Raw genomic sequence first — 19169 nt, 5'->3', positions numbered from 1 at the left:
CATGCTGTCACACTGTTGCTCATCTTCTACGTAATTTCACTTTTTTCCAGGCTAAGTTTAAATTCCACTTTTGGCACTAGATCCTGTTATACCTTTGTCTATAGAAGAAAAAGCTTCTATTCTACTCTTACTTTTCAGATGAAAAATCCTACATAGAAAATAATGAATCCACCTTCCAATATTTTTTTCTATAAATTGTAAATATTAAATATGCTAAGCATCACAATATAATGACTGTTTTTCTAGATCCCTAATTATTTTGGTTGAGTCACCATCCTGGAGGCTTTTAAAAGACATGCAGATGGGGCACTCTGGGGCACGATCTAGTGATGGAGTTGGCAATATTAGGTTTACGGTTGGACTCCATGATCTTAAAAGGTCATCAAGTCCAGCCTTTGACTGATCATCACCTTGCCAATTAGACCATAGCACTAAGTGCCACATCCAGTCGTTTCTTGAACACTTCCAGGAATGCTGAACTCTATCACCTCCCTGGGCAGCCTGTTCCAATGCTTGACAATCCTTTCCATGAAGAAATTCTTCCTGAATAACACTAAAAATTCTTAGACCTTTATAATAACTGCTTCATGGAGTTTTATATTAGAAATTATAATTACATATATGTATGTATTTTAAACTCCTTTCATCTTTTGCTCCTTGTTCTAGTCCTCCCAGAACTGTAAACAAAGGGTCTAATCCTGTTCTTAGGATAACCAGAGTTGCTCCATGTCTAACTGCACTGATGCATTAATGAACACAATGCTATGGCACTCCTTGGTAAGGTGAACAGAATGGGAAATTCTTACATAACATGAATGAATATGATTTTTGTTCACATCACTAGATATTTTCCTACTTTCTGTCTTAGTAAGACTTTTCATAGTTCTATGGCAGATTTTATATTTGATACAAGTTAAAAATGAATCAATGCATTTCCTTCTTTCTTCTCAGTTTCTTCTTGAGGTCTTAATAGCGATCCACAGCATGAACTTGGGGCAAAAATTATCACTATTTTTATACAAGAGTGGTGAAGACTGAAGTGTTTTATCTATTGTTGTCACTTCCCACTATGGGCCACGGAATACTGTGGAAGTGCTGGGAAGACAACAGGTTATTCCAAGTTTCCTCTATTTTTCCACTGCCTTTTAAATCTTGTCCTATCACTTGCCTATGGGAGCCATATCAAGTTGTCCTGATGGAAGAGATACATAAACATGAAAAGAATACCGTAACACGCAAAAAAAATTAAAGAACATATTGCCTCCTAATATAAGATGACGGGAGCACGGAGTCTGCCCTGGTTACTTGCAGTGGCATCTTTCAGTTTCTCTATCAAGACTTGGTGGGATTCCTTCAGCATGCACATAGACCTGAATTCAGGAGCTAATCAAAGCCCTCTCGCTCACAGCCAAGCACAAATTTAAACTCTTGCATAAATGATTAGAGCAAGACAGCAGGGTTCATGTTTATTACCTGAACTGTCTGATAAACCGAAGGATCAAATCCTTTCACTGTCACCTCTCGGAAAACTCTTGGCTCCAGTTCCTCTTTGGTCAGATCACAGTGATATATAATACCTAAAATACAAAATACAGTGCAAGTTTATCAATTTAGTATATATCCACCATTAAAAGGATGCCAGTTTACACACTGTGATGCAGTAATGAATGAATGGTAAAGGTAACTTGGCAGGGTGAAAAACAGTAGCTTCTGACATTTTTTCATTTATTATATAATTTAACACATTTGAGTACATGCCATACAGTGCGACTATCATGTTTGCACACTGGCTAACATACTACAAAACCCTAATATTCATGGCTACACTAGAGATACATATAATCCATAAACAAACTTGATTGTTAATTATTCTATGTTTTTCTCCTTTACAGCAAGCTGGTCCTTGCAAAATTAGAAACACATATTAGAGAAAATAACACTAAAAGTTAAGGCAACAAGTATTCTACTAGGATCCTCAAGGTAATAAAACTAACCAATGTGGACAGGACTTGACTGAAATAATGCCATATTGTATTGTGTACATTTTAGATACTTTCAGGAAACCAGATGTAATTAATACAGAGGTTACAGTTATAAAAATTTATACTGAAACATGAAATGATGAGGAAACATATCTGATACAAGGGAATTGCCTCATTAAATCACTTTTATAGACTGTGGAAGATCAGGAAGTTACAGGTTGGCAAAGAATACAGATATAAATCAACATTTCTAATAACTGATAAAGGCTTTTTCCATAATGGTGAATTAATAGGGGACTAAAAGTAGGACTACTCTAATCTGCTGGGATTTTTTTTTCTTCATTTATCACAAAATGACTAGCAAACCTAATCAGGGTGACAGATGCAAACAAGCATTAAAGCAGTGTTTCCCTTAAAGATTAGGATCCAGAAAATGATGTGAAAGAGCAATGTAAAGCACTGGAGGCAGTAACAGGCAGAGCAGCCAACTGACATAAATGCAGCTGCCCAAGCTGGATAATGTACTGACAAATATTACACACAGAGCAGGCAGAATAGCTGCATCTTAGTAAACCACATGATGAAGTATAAGCACAGTCACAGACTGCATTTCAGGAGCCAATCAGCCTAATGTTACAGTAACATGCAATTCAGCTCCTGGTACTGAATCTTTTCTTCTATTTTTAGTGTCACAGCAGTTATATCAAGAAACATTGTAATATTGGGGCCTGCATTCCTTTTCAGTGTTCTAAATAAATAAAAATACCAGAGTGGTCACCTAAATGTCTGATTGGAGTGGACAGCAGGGATAACCATATTTTTCAGGGAATAATGAAAATTATTTTTATGGTATCAACATCTACGGTTTTAGAAGTGCTTTTTTCATTATTTCATATATATGTTTACTATTACTTTTGCCATAAGTATTAAACACCAGTATGTTAATTTGTTTCTCATTAGAAAAAAAAATAGTACAAGTGCAAATTGTATTGATTTCTAACAGTAAAGTAGAAAGATCTAGGTTAATCAAGGATCAGCCCCATACCCTTTGTCAGACTATTCCAATGATTGGGTGAATGGAGGTTGCATGCAAATTAAAAAATATCCATACACCTTCCTAAAAATTACCTCTCTGCTCTGCTTTCCTCACCCATTCCTTATTCCCATACAGTCTGCCTCCATTTCTTACCTTCCATTTTAATTCTACGTTCCAGGTCACTCTGCCCCAGTTAACAGAGCTATGCCATGGCGAATCCTTTGTAGATGCTAAGCAAATGAATCAAAAGGAGAAAAAAATTCTGCCTAAGCAACCAGCAGGCAGTGAGAGCAGCCATTGCTGACTGGTTGGCAAGTCATGGGCTCAAACAGATCTCCGCGCTCTTCCCCTACGCGTTTAGCAGCCACAGAGACTCTACTGGCTCAGCTGAAATGAACAGTGGAGGCTTGTAAGACTGGTCCATGAAGCAGGACATGAGCAAGTGAACTATCTGCACCATCAAGCTGGATGAAGTCAGAAGTAAATGCAAGAGTGTCAAGCTACTATCCAGCTGCAATGATCTGAATGTTGTTTAAAAGACGAACTGAAAACATAAGGTATCTTATTCCTGGTTATGTAAACAGTAAGATAACAGGAAATTAATCACGCTTCTTATCTGCTAAGAAAGATAATTTTGATAATTTCATATGATCCTTTCTAGCAAAACCAGTAAACCTATCAAAACTGCAATATGGCCATTTTGAAATGTAATGTTGCTGTGCTCTAACTGAAACAGAGCAAAAATATATGTCAGATACTATAAGAACGTTTTTTATCATCTTATGATTCCCAACCTTGGAAGAAGATAAAGATCCTGAAGCCTATCTCCCCCTCCATATTTGAATCCTGTCTTTTATTAGCTATTGAAGAAGAGGAATTAAAAAGAGTGAACAGCAAACACATTTTCTTGTCATATACTAGCTAGACTATAGCGTAGAAACTCCCTTCCTATGCAGAATTCTAGAATATTTATTGGTGTGCCACATATGCATTACATAATGCTTTGGACATCTCCGGCTTTGCAGGATTGTAGAAGAATAATTTCTACAGCAATCAAACAACAGCAAGTGCTGTAAGGACACACAGTAAGGTTGTTCTAATGAGTTATGCATAAATGAATCACTAAACTTTCAGAGAAAGAATTTCTGTGACTTTTATTAATGTTCTTTAAAATTTTGATAAAAATCACATTAAATACATTAACAATCGTCTTCAACAGCATTTGTCAACTTATATCTTGCTGTATGAAGCAAGAGTTGTGAGAATGCTACAATTTCATCTCCACTACAAGTCTGTCTTGACTAATTTCTTAACGCAGGCCTCTAAAATACTAGTAGGCATATTATTTAGGCTTGATGGATGAAGGACTGGTACGTTTTGAAACGCACAACCACTGCTTACTACATGGGGAAGGGTGAAGCAGTTTTATCTGCATCTTAAACATACCAAACAACAACTAAACAACAGAAAAAGAGACAGATCTTGTTCACAGGAAAAAGAACAACAATATGAAAGAAAAAAGTCTTACCTGGAGACAAAAAGGAAGTAAACTGATAGAATATTTCGGTGTCCTTCTTTCGGCCACTATATCCCACAATACTGCCAACCTCTAGGGGGAAAGTCTTGAGATGTGCACCAGTGGCGAGGTCATGAAGTTGCAAGATATTCTTCACGTCATGCAGATAGCACAAAACTAGTAAATTTGACCTCACACAATCAACCCATTCTGCACAATTAAAAAATGTAAGAAAGCAAACAATCAGAACTCTTAAATCTTTGTAAGTCACCTGCCTTCTGAAACAAAAAAGTGAACCCAAAATCAAGTCTGACATTCTCTAGAAATGCACTAACCATGCCACTTGAAGCTAACTTATGCAGACATAGGAATAAAGAATTGTCTAATCAATATGCTTATGCATTTGGGATGTTTATAGATCAGTATTGCTCTTAAATATCACATATTTCAATGCAAAACCCAAGCAAAACATTTATCTTTTCCAGCAATACTTACAGAAATTCATGAAAATCAAAACAATCATTATGATTTATACTCAAACTAAACTAATGAAAAAAGACGTGATCCTATATTGCATTGAAGTATAGAACCTAAAGGTTACTATTTGTCTTGGTTTTACTGCTTAAGTAATCAGGATGCTATTCTTGTAAGTAAGCTCTACTGGGTGTAAGAAAAGGGCTATTCTGGAGTGATATTCTCAACAGGCCATTAAAAATACCCCACACGCTTATTCAAGGAGTTAATGTTGCTAAACATCATTCTTGAGACTGTAAAATAGGAGGAGGATGATGCAGCACAGGGAACACAATCCACCAAAAGGACCGAGAAACAAAAAACTCTGCAGAGGTTCATTGCCTTTATGCCTCTCCTGGCAGTCCTGGGCTCCTGCAGACCTGCCACTTTGTCTGTGCAGCTGTGCAGGAATGAAAGCTTCTGCTTCACAGAAGACAGCAGAACTGTCACATTCTGAGTTTGTTCCTCAGAACAGTTACTAGAGATATGTGAACTTTTTCTTCACGGTATGCTAATTTTTTTAATAAAAAATCTGGGCTGGTAATTTCTAAAAACAATCTCTGTAGTCCTACTGACCATCTCACTTCAATCTCTATCTTTGTATCCTTCAGAGCTCTGGTTCACCCAGAACATATCATGTAACACAGTCACTCCTGTCTCCTGTGCCGCTGGCTTTACTCTTTAGTGACAAATCTGTTTACTCATGTAAGCAAGAAAAAGACTGAAACCTCTCAATCTCACTCAGTATTTCTGTCATATAAGAAACTACTTTGCAATAAAAGTATTTCAACTTCTCCTTAACTCACAAATCAAATACAAACAAGAAAAATGACAAACAAGGTTAAAAGTTAAGAAAAAGCATCCTGAAGAAGGTAATGAGGGCTTTTTTTTTTGTTTGTTTGTAGGACTAGGTAAGGAGGTGATTCTTATTCTCTTTCAACTATGTATGTGCAACTTCTTCCCTGACAAGTCAGACTGGAACTCTAAATCATGGGCAAGGCACCAGCACTGGACAATGTCTTTTCTTATCTGCCGGAAGCAAAAAATGAGGACATGGAACCAAATGACAAAACTCCCAAGCGTGTAAGCCTATGAGTACTCTGAAAAACACCACAGGGTTAACTGAGCACACAAGCTTCCTGATGGTTGAGATGAGCATGAAAGATTACTAACATCCACGCATTCTTGTCATTCAGGATCAACGATCTCATGGTGCTCATTCTGACTTTCCCTCCTGTCTTCACTACAATGCCAGAAGATAAACTTCAGTTGCAGTAACTCCCCTCCCTATCTCTTAACCATTTATCAATTAGCTAGCAGGTTTGAAGGTTAAAGGTATGAAGAAAAATACCATTTTTCACTTGGGAGTGCACATTCTAGTTGAGGGAAGGGAAGCATTTTACATGCACTGAGTTTAGGTGTGCAGATGTGTAGGTACAGTGAGGTACAGGGAGCAATTGCTAGCTTTGCCTCTGCTTGTTAAATGGTGAATTGAGATTCAAGGAACTGCTCAAGATCACACTCACATCTATGACATGTTCATGAATTGTTTTATTTCTCAGCCCTTCTTACTCAGGAGATCTATGCTGCTTTTCTTTACATTGTCACAAGTAAAGGGCTGGATACTAACTGCTACTCTCAAGTCGCCCTGCTCTACCAGTACTGGGCATTTTGCAGGGGCAGGGAGATGGGGACTGTCACAGTTCTCAAAATTAATCCTTTAACCTTCTAAAACCAGCAGGTTTATCCTATGTCTTAGGTTGCAGTGTCTATAATGATCAGTCTGCATTTACAGTTTCAAAGTTGCCTTTCAACCAATTCAGCACACCTACTTGTAGCTATGTGGTCACTTAAAGCATAAGTTCAGTGCTAGATGTGAATGTCTCTTATGGTTTTATTTTAGACTCCCTGAAAATGAGAAATAACTCTTTATAAAACAAACTCCAAAGGGGAGGAAATGAGTCTCATCACACTACAATATGTTCCGAGACGCCCTCTTCAATTTCATTTTAAAATAGCTGTCATTCTTTCTTCCCCTCAGCTTACAGAGTAGAGATCTAAATTTACCTCAACTCTGTGTGAAATTCATGCTGACAGTTGTAAAATGAGGTGTGTGTACAACCCCTTTGCAGTAATGTGCTTGGTTTTTTCCCAGTATTTCCCAAATTATCTCCTTTATAAACAGTTCTTGAAAAAAAAAGGTCAAAGATAATAAAAAGTCCATCTTAATATGTTGAAGAAACTAAATGACATTCACACCACCTTGTAGGCATGTGTATTTCTTGGTTAAATTATATTAGCTATAGAATCTTCCAAAGAATGCATTATGATACTTTGTTGAACATTTCTTTATGCCATTGATGGACACTGGCAGGGATTCATAATTCTTAATCCTGAATTTATTATTTGTAGATAAACCTATTTCTATAGGTGCAAGTGCAGCTTTTATGAAATTTAAGTTAACACATAGAAATGAAGCAGGCTATGGCTTCCAGGCAGATCACAACAGAGCTGGAAACTTAAACCAAGGATCAATATATCCAAGTAAAACATATTTGTGAGCTATGGCATCACTAACTATAATGTTTATAAAGAAATACTGATACAGCTAAACTACATCTTGTTAAGGAGTCACTCCCACACATATGTACAACTGGATAAGTAGCAATACTCATTTACCCACTGCTGTCCTAGCTTTTGCAGAAGGTGTTCATCACATTGTCATCTCTGGATCACACAAAATCAAATTCACTTGACTACAAGGTTTTCAAGACAATGAATTATCAACTGTCTTTGCTATAATTACGTCTTCCTTAACAAATCTTAGAATGATTTGAAAAGGATGACATGGAGACTGGTTTGCTTACTGGCTTCATCAAGTGAAGGAGTGGGGTTTTTTTATTTATTCAGGTCTACAGCTTCCTGAAGGTGAGAAAACTCCCTACCTTGGTGCTAAGGATACAGTAATTCTTTGTCCGCCACAAAGAAGCAACCGAACAATTCAAACTTACTTTCCTCTAAGATCTACTTTAAACTCATCTTCTTATGGAGACACTTTCGTTTGTTAGTTAATCAAATTCCTTTATATACCACTCCAAAAAGCTAGAGAGAGAAGTGGATGTTTGACTGCCTCCTCTGGCTTCACATTCAAATACAGTAGAAGACTAATGACACACAACAGACTCCTGAAAGTCACTCTGATGGTTTTATATGATAGATTATGTTTGCTTTCAAGTGTTTAAGAGCTGAATGCCTGTTGGTTTGTTTTAGTGAGGAAAGACAGATGTTACTGTAAATATGCATATCAAATCATATACACAAAGAGAATTCTACTCATTCTACAAAGTAACCCTTCACTAGAAAAGTAGCAAACATGAAGGAGTTTGTATAAAAAATTATTAATAAAAAAGGAGTGTATTTTTGAATAACTAATATTGGTCAGATAAATCGAATTGTACCTTGTACTGTATGGAGAACAAACTACATAAATGTACACTAAGCATCTGTCAAAAAACAGCTCAGAAGAGGTTTTTCTGCATTATCTGAAACTAATTCTAGCTTTCATAGAACTTTCTGCAAAATGATGGCATTAAAAAAATACACCTTTTTTTAATTGTATCAAAACCAAAGATTTATGCTTCGAACTTGCTTTTACACTTAAGAGACCTCCATGACCTTCAACTTTCCTGAGGCTTTTTTTTGAAGTATTGTTTACTCCTCTTATTCCAGGAACAACAAAAAAATCCTGTCTCAAGTTCTGATCAATTCTGTTCAAAGTGTGCTACACTACTGCCAGATTTACTCTTTTCCTTCTTTCTGCTTACAAAGTCCCTCTTGTTGTAATCCCTGACTGTCTAGTAAACATTTATTACACTGACATAAAGCAGGAAAATACTTTCCCCTCATTTCCTACAAACACAGAATTAAACTAAGGACAGATGAAGCAACTTCACTATGGCCACACAGGCTGTAGGAGAGAGAGAAGGAGTGAGAGACTGATTCTGGCAGCCAGAAGGGCCAGCTGTGTCTTGGGGGACATCAGGCAAAGCATCACCAGCTGGTTGAGGAAGGGGATTGTCCCACTCTGCTCTGCACTGGTGCAGCCTCACCTTTAATATTGTGTGCAGTTTTGGGCACCACAATATAAGAAAGATATTAAGCTGTTAGAGACTGCCCAAAGGAGGGCAATGAAGATGACGAAGGGCCTTGAGGGGAAGCCGTATGAGGAGTGGCTGAGATCACTTGGTCTGTTCAGCCTAGAGAAGAGGAGACTGAGGGGAGACCTCATTGCAGTTACAACTTCCTCGTGAGGGGAAGAGGAGGAGCAAGCACCGATCTCTTCTCTGTGGTGACCAGTGACAGGACCCAAGGAAATGGCCTGAAGTTGTGTCAGGGGAGGTTCAGGCTGGATATTAGAAAAAGGTTCTTCTCCCAGAGAGTGGCTGGCTACTTGAACAGGCTCCCCAGGGAAGTGGTTACCAAGCCTGACAGAGTTCAAGAAGCATTTGGATAATACTCTCGGGGCCATGGTGTGACTCTTGGGAATGCTCCTGTGTAGGGCTAAGGACTGGACTCAATGATCCCTGTGGGTCCCTTCCAACTCAGCATATTCTGTGATTCCAAATGTCTTGTATCTCAGGAAACCTTTTAATTGCTAATCCTATACAAAGTTTAAACATAGGAAAAAATTAAGAAGGCCTGTAAAAGATCATTCAATAGACTAATTACTGAATTAATTTGAAAAAAGCAGAATAGGAATTCTTTAACTTGAACTCTTACCTAGAACATCTTTTTCATGTTCAGGGACGAGAACTTTCCATTTGGATTCCTCTGGATCACTGAAGTCAATGTTGATTAACTGGTAATTTGGAGAATGGCGGTTTGTCTTGAAAGTGAACACTGTTCCTTCATTGGTGACATACTCATACTCAGCCTCAAAGTTATCTATCAGTTTCACCCAGTGAAGAATTCCTGAAAGATAAAACATTGAATATAAATTCTTCATCTCCTGAAACAAAATGTTTTAACACCGGAGGGCAAGGCCTTCCTGACAATTGTTGTAGGCTCTTTCTTGAACAACAGCAGTGACCAGAAGCAGCACAGCTATGGAAAGGCCAAAATGTCTACTAAGTATTAAGAATTTCCCAAGAATTCTCCAGATTGATAGGCTGCAGTGGAAAAATGCCAGTTCATGGACATGTTAACATAACTGGTTTTGAGGAATTTCTAGGGAAATACATGCAGAATACTGACAGGATTATGGCTAGTGTTTTACCAGCTTTCCTAAGGGGCTGTTGGAAAGCTCAGATGTTTGCTACAGAAGTGCTTCTACCACACTGACTGCCTTGAAGCCAACGCCTTTGAGCACATCGGGTTCTTGTCAATGGAGCTCACAAGTCCCCACTTCTACAGACTTCTTAGAATGAAGAGTCACAGCTGAGTCAAAAGGCTGCACTAAGCTTTCAAGTTCCATTTTATTTCAAATAGCTTTTCTAAAATTATTATATAATTATAAAGAAATGTTGCTGGTTTGTTTTTTTCTTTCTGGGAAAAAAAACAACTTTGAATGGAAAGTTTTCCATTCTTCTTAAAAGCCCAGAACTTCCCACAGAATAGAAATTATGCTATTTGAATGAGTACAATAAACTTCAACATAAGGAATTTCCCTTTCAACTCAAGAAACAACATTCCTGAAATGTTGTTCGGCAGAAGCTTGTCACCACCTATAAGGACAACCACAGTTAGCTAAAATGTTAAGATCTGGGTTTTTCAAGAATGAAAGTGCATTCTCCTTATCAACCTTCTAGAATATCACACTCAGGAACAGAAGTGGAGTTCTCTCAAACATGAATTGCCTCAGTTTCAGACTGTGATACAGAGTGAATAGTATTGACTCAACCGGTAGTTGGGATTTTAAGACTTCACTACTTTTTATTCACATTTTATTGTTTTGTAATAGGTCAAAAGGCTAGTAGAAAGGAAAAGGAGCAGGACTAGATAAGATATGCAATATACTTGTTATATCCACAACACAGTCTACCATCCAAACTTTCTATTATAAGTATCAAAAATTAGCTGTGCTGAAAAATCAAAACCCTTACTGATATATGATATCTTAAATTGATCAACTCCTGTTGATATGTACTTATATCTTAAAATAACATTTGGTACACTCTCTGTCTCTTTCCCAAAACTAAAGGTTGGGTCTTTGCTTTTAAGTATAAACAAATAAACTGTTTATAAATCTGTTTGTAAAACTCTATAACGCAATGTTTGCATCAACAAAAAACATTTCAGTTTATTTTATAATATTAAAAGCTGAGTAGAATAATGAAAGTAGATCACAGCTGAGCTGTAACTACTGGAAGTTTAAAAAAAGGAAAGAATAATTGAGGAAGCAGTGAGATGACTAAGGTCATTTTAAACCCATTAGATGTAATAACAGAGTATAATTAGGCCCGGTACATTCATAAAGTTCTTAATTGCCATTTTGGTTTAAGAAAAACTTCCCTGTCTCTTCATGCAAAGTGATAGATTAGCCAATTAAATTCTACTTTGTATACTGCTGTAATATAAACTTAGTATCCTGTCTCTGAATGAATACATTGCCTGTTAAACCTTGATTTTTGCTGTGAGGTCCAAAGTTTTGATTTGATCTTGAAGAAAAATCCTGCTAAGTCACTCCAGTTCCTGTGAGTTCTACAGAGAAAACCTGCTTTGATGCCTAGTAAAACAAAGAAAATCCAACCTACAGTGAACTCTAATAAACACATGTGAAACTGTTTTAAGATCCCAAGTCGCACGCACAAACATTTTAGTGAATAAAAACACTAACTGCAGTGTAACACCATAACAATATCGGAACATTTGTATTTTAGTATCTAACAGAATGAAACAGTCCTACTAAAGAACAAGACTTCATAAAAAGGAATCACCAGACTGTTGAAAAAACCCACTTTTTTAATGCTAAATGTTCACAATAGTTGTAGTCTCCTTAAGTGTAACAGGACTTGGATTCCACGAAGAAAAAGGACAATAATGTGATATTAGGGATTTACATTGCTTCCTTGCAAGTCATTCATCCACTCTCAAATGAACAGCTAGTAAAAAAGCAAGAGGGTTGATGTTCTACAGGGGTACACTTAGTTGTTATTATACAAAAATAAAAGCATTCATCTTATTAAAGTGGATGTGATATAGTCCTTAGAAGACAAATATTGCAGATGAATTACCTCTAAACCACTGTCTCACTGAAGTGGTTAAATAAGCCAGTACCTAATCTAAGATCAGAGGCAGTAAAGAGGCGACCACAGGGAACTGAAAGAGACAATTATATCAGGTACATTACTGTACAGAGTATGTGCTGTAGTTTTCCAGTGAGAGGAAGAAACCCTTTGCCATGACACAGATATCAGACGTAAGAGGATGCTTCTTTATGGCCAGTTCCAGTTGACCTAGTTGCGGCTGTGACTGAAAGGGATATTCTAGCATTGCCTTAGATTCTCTTGCTTAGCTCTCTCTTTTGGGCTAGGAATAACAACCTGGTAACAAACACAGCCAGTTCACTGGTCACTAATATGGCTGAAAACTGATGGGGACACACACATCATTTATCCCCAGGTTATTCCAGTGGTAGCATAAGGAAGGGGCAGGCCCATGCAGCTCACTACTATGGCTCTGCCCCCCTGTCAAGCACTCTCACTAACAAAAAGAACAGTATATCTATAACTTATGACTTCAAGAAGTACTCAAAAAACAAGGTGAAGGATGGGCACTCAGTTCATTCTTTGTTAAAAGAAAGGAGGGGAGAGAGGAATTGAAGAACTAGATCTTGATAAGACATTTGCAGGTTTAACCAGCAGCCCATGAGAACATGAATCTTTGAGGAGAGTCACTGAGAAGTGGCATTTGTAGTCCAGGTTGTTCTTAATACCTGAACCACTGAAGTTTAATCCACATAAGGTTACAATGAGACAGATTTATTATATATAAGAAAAGCATGACAGTTTACTGTATGCTGCCCCTATAACCTAATCCTTTCCCCTGCCAGCCCTTACATTAAAACACATTGCTGAAAACATACAGATATACAGATGGTTTTGCCTCTATACCTTATACCAGCCAGTTATCCATCATCAAATAATTGCAGTAGAAGAGGAATTGCAGGTAGAAGACCTATAATCTTTATTCAGTGGACAATAAAGCCATACCACACAACAGAAAATCATAATCTTATAGAGCTAGCCCTTCTGCAAAGGACAAAAGAAAAGCCCTTCTGCAAATTCTATCAGTGAACAGATAGAATTTTTTTAAAAAAATTTTGGATCCACAGAAAATCAAAAGGGAAATTGTATCAGTAAGCATCACAGAATAAGCCCTCGGTCTTGTACTGGTCTCTGAACATAGTAAAAGATTCACCGGTTTGCTGAGAGCTCTGTGTGATGAAGCAAGTCTGTAAGTGAATGATGACAGCTACAGGAGAAGGAGAAGCTAATGTGAACAAACTGATAACAGCATGAATGATCACAGAGTCTGTTACCAACGGTCTTTAGACAGAAAGGATAAAGCAGCTGAGAGTCACTGATCATCAGTTCACAAAATGTTCTCAATACTTCCTTCCATATTTCATGTTTCATGGAAAGGCCAAACAATCAATTCATGGCAAATAACCTCTCGACTGTGCTTGCTGGAGAGACAGGGCTTAGTAATCAAGTAGGGCTATCTGATGTGAAAAAAGTTTTGAAAAGGCAAACATTGGCATTTGGCTTTTTTCATATACTCTAGCAGTCATAATTATCAGGTGAAGATATAAATGTTCATCTCCATAAATTTATATTCCATTCTGACTTGTCATTTTTATTTTTTGCAAGACAGTTTTTCTGGAAATCAGTTCGTGCTGAGAATGCTCAGAAAATGAATGAAGAGGTTCGGCTCATAACAATAGGAAGGCTTTCTAACTAAAAAAGTCATACCACATTTCATTGTGGTACCTGCATTAAGCAGATAAACTTCTACTCAAGGAAAGATCCTGATTTTTCAACTCTTAGATTTTCATAGAATCATAAAGTGATTTGGGTTGGAAGGGATCTTAAAGGTTGTCTAGTTCCAACGTTCCTACCATGGACAGGGACACCTACCAGATCAAGTTGCTCAAAGCCCCATCCAACCTGGACTCGAACATCTCCAGGGATGGGGCATCCACAATCTCTCTAGGTAACCTATTATAGTGTTTCACCACCCTCACAGTAAGGAATTTCTTCCTAATATCTAATTTAAACCTGCTCTGTTTCAGTTTAAGGCCATTCCCCCTTGTCCCATCACACGTGCCCCTGTAAAAAGTCCCTCTCCATCTCTCTTGCAGGCCCCCTTTAGGCACTGGAAAGTCGCGACTAGGTCACCCTGGAGCTGTCTCTTCTCCAGATTGAACAGCCTCAGCTCCACTCCAGTTGTGCAAGTCATCCCTGCTAGTGGATTATTATTTTTTTCTTAGTCTCAGGAAAGTGGATTAAAGCCACTCTTTTTCTCATAATTTCTGCTTTTTATGTTTCTCACTAAAGAAACAGCTCTTAAACACCAAATTTTATTTTCTTAAAGAATCCTCTGCATCCTTTAGAGATTCCATTTTCCAATATTAACTAATCTACATAACCTACAGTATACTTAAAAAGGCTTAAAATTTATAATACACATGTGTGTATATATATAGACACGTTAAGTTTGCTATAGCAGAGAGATATCTTTTGCACTTGGGCTGTCAATTGCTAACCGAAAAATTCTTTCAGTTGCTAGAGGTCTATTCCATCTCTGCAAACCCTAATCATAGGATACATAAAGCCTTCCATCACAGGGGAAAAAATCCCCAGCACAAATCTCATGGTGTAATTTAAATTTTGTCTAGTAGTAACATCTCCTTTTAGTATTCTCCCATTTGCATTTTCTCTTTTCCTGTCCTAGATTTATCCTATACAGCTTAACAGGCAGTGTTCAACTGCTGCATGTCACCGGGCCACAATTCACTCTCACTGTATTTCTCATCACATCAGAGAGCTGCCTATTTTCATTGCTGAATACTGGCTCACTAAAGCAAGTTAGATCTATCAGACTTAGTTAAGATATGTACACTCAAAGGCTTCCAAATTTCAAGTATTCTCTACAAGAGGAGATTTTGAAAACTGGGCATTTACTTTGGAGTTTGTCATAGTACTAATCCAAACTAGTTTTTACGTTTGATAGAAGACAGATAATCTCATGGTACACAGCATGCTTCAAATTGAGAGAGACTGTTTCAGGGTCCTCATGGTACATTCATAACATATTCTGGGAACTGAATGGCAAAGCAAAGCCCTTCACTCCGACATCTACTTCCACATCAGAATCTAACTTCTTTTTAAATCATGCAATACTCAGCTTGCTCTCAAGCTTTTGGTCTGAGCCAGGTAACTATGTGAAAGAACTCAGGGGTTTTTTTCCCCTCTTTCTTTTTCAAAGCCACAAATGTTTAATTAAGTGTCTTACTCTGGTCTCCTAAGGGCAAGAGAGATTTTCAAACAATTTGGACTCTCTTTGAAAGCCAGATCTCTTTATCTCTTGGGACCTGACTTACGAAGGTCTGAAGGGGGGAAGACTGGAGAAGAGATATTAAGATGTCTCTGAAAGGAACGCCAAGTTCATTGGGTTTGTATTGAAAGGGCTCTCAGTACCACTCAAGTTGCAGATAATGGATGACAGCTACTCAATGAGCATGCAAAGTTAATGTATTTGCCATCTAAAAATAAATAAATGGAAACAGGCATTATTTATTCCTTTGAGTTAAATAAATTCAGACATGTCAACCAAAGATTAATCCAGAAAAAACAAATCAAGCACTTTTATGGGCAGACATTTCTCGATCAGTTTCAAGGCTTCTGTTTTACCTCCATTGGGATAATCACTCAAAAGACAGGACAAGAGAATATGCTTTGTTTTGAGAGAGTTATAGCTTATGTCTTCAGGTAGAAGAATATAGCAACAAAAGAACAGGCATCAAAGGTAATCTCTCTCTCACACCACACTTTTCTAATATACACAAACAAAAGCACAAATACCTAATCTGAAAAAATAACTTCATTATGAATACTATTTATAAATGTAATGTCCAGTTAGACAGTGGCAGCATGAAGATCTCCTTGCTCAAATTAATAGCAAGCTATTTAATTTCATAGAATCATAGAATAGTTTGGGTTGAAAGGACCTTTGAAGGTTACCCAGTTTGGACCTTTGAAGGTTACCTCTTTGCAATGAGCAGGGACATCTTCAACTAGATGAAAAGCCCCACGCAACCTGAACTTGAATGTTTCCAGGGATAAGGCATCTATTACCTCTCTGGGCAACCTTAGTGTTTTATCACACTCATTGTAAAAAACTTCTTCCTTATATCTAATCTAAACCTACTCTTTTTTAGTTTAAAACCATTACCACTGGCAACTGGCTCTGCTAAAAAGTTTGTCCCCATCTTTCTTACAGGCTTTCTTTAAGTACTGAGAGTCAGCAGTCTCCCTGAAGCCTTCTCCTCTCCAGGCATGTCTAGTTCTGGGCTCCTCAGTACAAGAAACACAAGGAGCTACTGGAGAGGGTCCAGCAGAGGCCCACAAAGATGATGAGGGGTCTGAAGCCAATTCCTTAACCAATGAACAGTCCACTCATGAAATCCATATCTGTCCAATTTAGAGAGAAGGATGTTGTAGGGGACCATGTCAAAGGCCTTATAGAAATTCAGACAGATGACATATGCAGGTCTTTTTTTTGTTGCTAATTTTATTTATTTTTATTACTAATAATTTGGTTCCAATTAAAAAAATGCACTGAAAGCAAAACTCTTTGGAATTGCCATTCAAAGGATATGAAACATTTTTCTTAAAGTAAACACTATTGTTGAGGCTTCCACATATGCTTCAAGACAACTGATTTTTTTCTCCCCATTTGTTAGGGACTAGGATATAATGGCCTTGTTTTGATGTTGACTTTTGAAACTTTTTTTTTTAAAGTTACTTCAATCACAAAAAGTCTTTCAAAAAAGGGAAGAGTTTTCTCCCACCACATTCCACTTTATAGCTGATGTCTACTGTCTCCTCAGTATCTCTTGTTTATTTTCATTACAAAGGTTTTGATCCATTTTTTCAGGCTACCCAGCACATAGTGACTCAGTCCTTTGATGTAACTGTATATAGCACTGTTCGTTGCTTATTTATTTATTTTTAAGAGAGCCTGATAAATTGCAAGGCTAAACTCAGACACAAAAGGCCAAAGAATCCTATTTTCAACAGGAACTGGACAAATGTTACCTTTTCTTTTCCACCTACCCTCAAGTCACGTACATGCTTTCTTCAGTGAGGGGGAAAAAAAGAACAACCTTCTAAACAAAGAAGCAAAACAAAAATTCTTGAGGTTGACAGTCCTGCTCTCAAATTCCTTCTTGCAACCTCTCTCTACCAGTCTAGTACAAAGCTGTTCCAGCTGACAATGACTAAGCAACCAGCAAGCTGTGAACTTCTGTGTTTGCTCAATTTTTATCTCATCTTTCCAAGCTAGTGGTCCTCATCTATTTTACACTAGCTTCTATGTGTCCTCCTACTACCTCACACTGTTCCCATCACACACAAACTACCAATCTCCAAGCAGCCCAGCACCCAAGCATAAAAGCCTCTACCACTGTCCTCTCTCCACAAAGCCCTTGTACCTCCTGCTTAGACAAACCTGCGTTTAGTCTCCCTTCCAGGTCAACAACTCAGGCTGTGCCTTCCAATTAGCCAACCCTTTCAACTTTTTGCATTCCGGAGTCACAGCAGCCTTTCACAGTTTCTATGTTCCCAGAGGTTATAACAAGAGCTACCTCTTTTGCTCCTCGCACTGCCTTATATCCCTTCTTTTCCCCCTCTATTCTCATGCTTCAGCTCCCCCAAGAGAGCAAAGTGGGGCTCTGCCCAGGGCTCTGCGTCAGTGACTCATAAAACAGTTCTGTGGTGCTCACAAGAGGATCCTGATTTCGTTATTAGGCTTCATAGTGGCTACCATAACACAAAATAAAGAAAAAGGTCAATATTAAGGACAACTTCAGCAAGACCAACAGGCTATGTTATGCTGGTTTAAGTTCATAGCCAAGAGTGATTAAACAGCTTTCATTTGTCTCTTGTTCCACACCAACAGATTGGTGCTAAATTCTTTCTTCGCTGCACCAAACCACATATTCAAAAGAATAAACAGTAAAGCCTGACAATCTAATAGAAAAGAAACAAACTCATTTCTCAAGAAAAGGGAAGAACAAAATTATTATCAGGCACAGAAACAGGAAGAGACATGCTACAGAAAAAAACCACTGGTTTTGGTTTTTTTGAAGTCATTGTTTGGTTGGGGGGTTTTGTGGGATTTTTTTGGCAAGGTGCACAACAAGGACCTTTTGCTTATATATAATCGCTTGATTACTGTGTATCCAGCTGCTTGGTTATTATGAGACATTTTCAGATTTCCCAAAAACAGTTAAGCAAAGTGATTAATGAGAGAATTTTCTTGTTTGACTGGTTCAACATACAAGCAAACCAGAGTGCTGTCTGTGTTCTGGAAGGCAAGTTGGTAAAATAGTTACTAAAAATTGTGCCTTATAATGCTCAGCTACTGGGTAAATATGTGTGTTTTTTTAAAGAAATACTTAGTATTTGATCACTTTTAAATGTTTGTTACAAGAGTCAAGGGTTGAAAAGCCTACCAGCAGTTTGGCAAGATAAGTAGGGAAATCTGGAGCCCTGAATGAGGGATAACCTTCTGTACATGAACCTACAGTGCTGTCCTTCCTGACCCAACACACGGCTGTTGCACTCCTGCTACTGAAATTTCATAAAGCAAAATTAAACTGTGTGAGTTGGTTCAGTGGCTGACAAAGAGTGGTCAAATCCCAACAAGAATCCCATAATTTTAATTTTGCCTGATCTTTCTAAAGCTCACCCCACAAGCAACCAAAGCAGCAAGCATGAAGGGAAGAGCTCCCATATCCACAGCTACCTGAAGCAGAGTACAGCAAGGGAGTTACCCCAAGAGCAGCCCTCTTGTTTTCTCCCAGTGATGTCTCCTCACTATTGCCTTGCCACAATAC

General features: G+C 37.8%; 1 protein-coding gene across 1 annotated transcript in view; it reads right to left on the bottom strand.

Annotated features, from left to right (window-relative positions):
- PREP (prolyl endopeptidase) overlaps positions 1 to 19169 on the bottom strand; it is an 87709-nt gene that overhangs the window by 35480 nt on the left and 33060 nt on the right. Inside the window, exons 8-10 of the mRNA XM_051792377.1 lie at positions 9827 to 10018; positions 4547 to 4744; positions 1474 to 1577 (exon numbers count right to left, since the gene is read on the bottom strand). Of these exons, the coding sequence (XP_051648337.1) occupies positions 1474 to 1577; positions 4547 to 4744; positions 9827 to 10018 (494 nt within the window). The remainder of the gene's footprint in view (positions 1 to 1473; positions 1578 to 4546; positions 4745 to 9826; positions 10019 to 19169) is intronic.

Source organism: Manacus candei, unplaced genomic scaffold (genome assembly GCF_025592945.1).
Source record: "Manacus candei isolate 608988 ecotype Guabito, Panama unplaced genomic scaffold, ASM2559294v1 h1tg000034l, whole genome shotgun sequence".
NCBI lineage: Eukaryota > Metazoa > Chordata > Aves > Passeriformes > Pipridae > Manacus > Manacus candei.
This window is presented reverse-complemented; position numbering and strand designations above follow the sequence as displayed.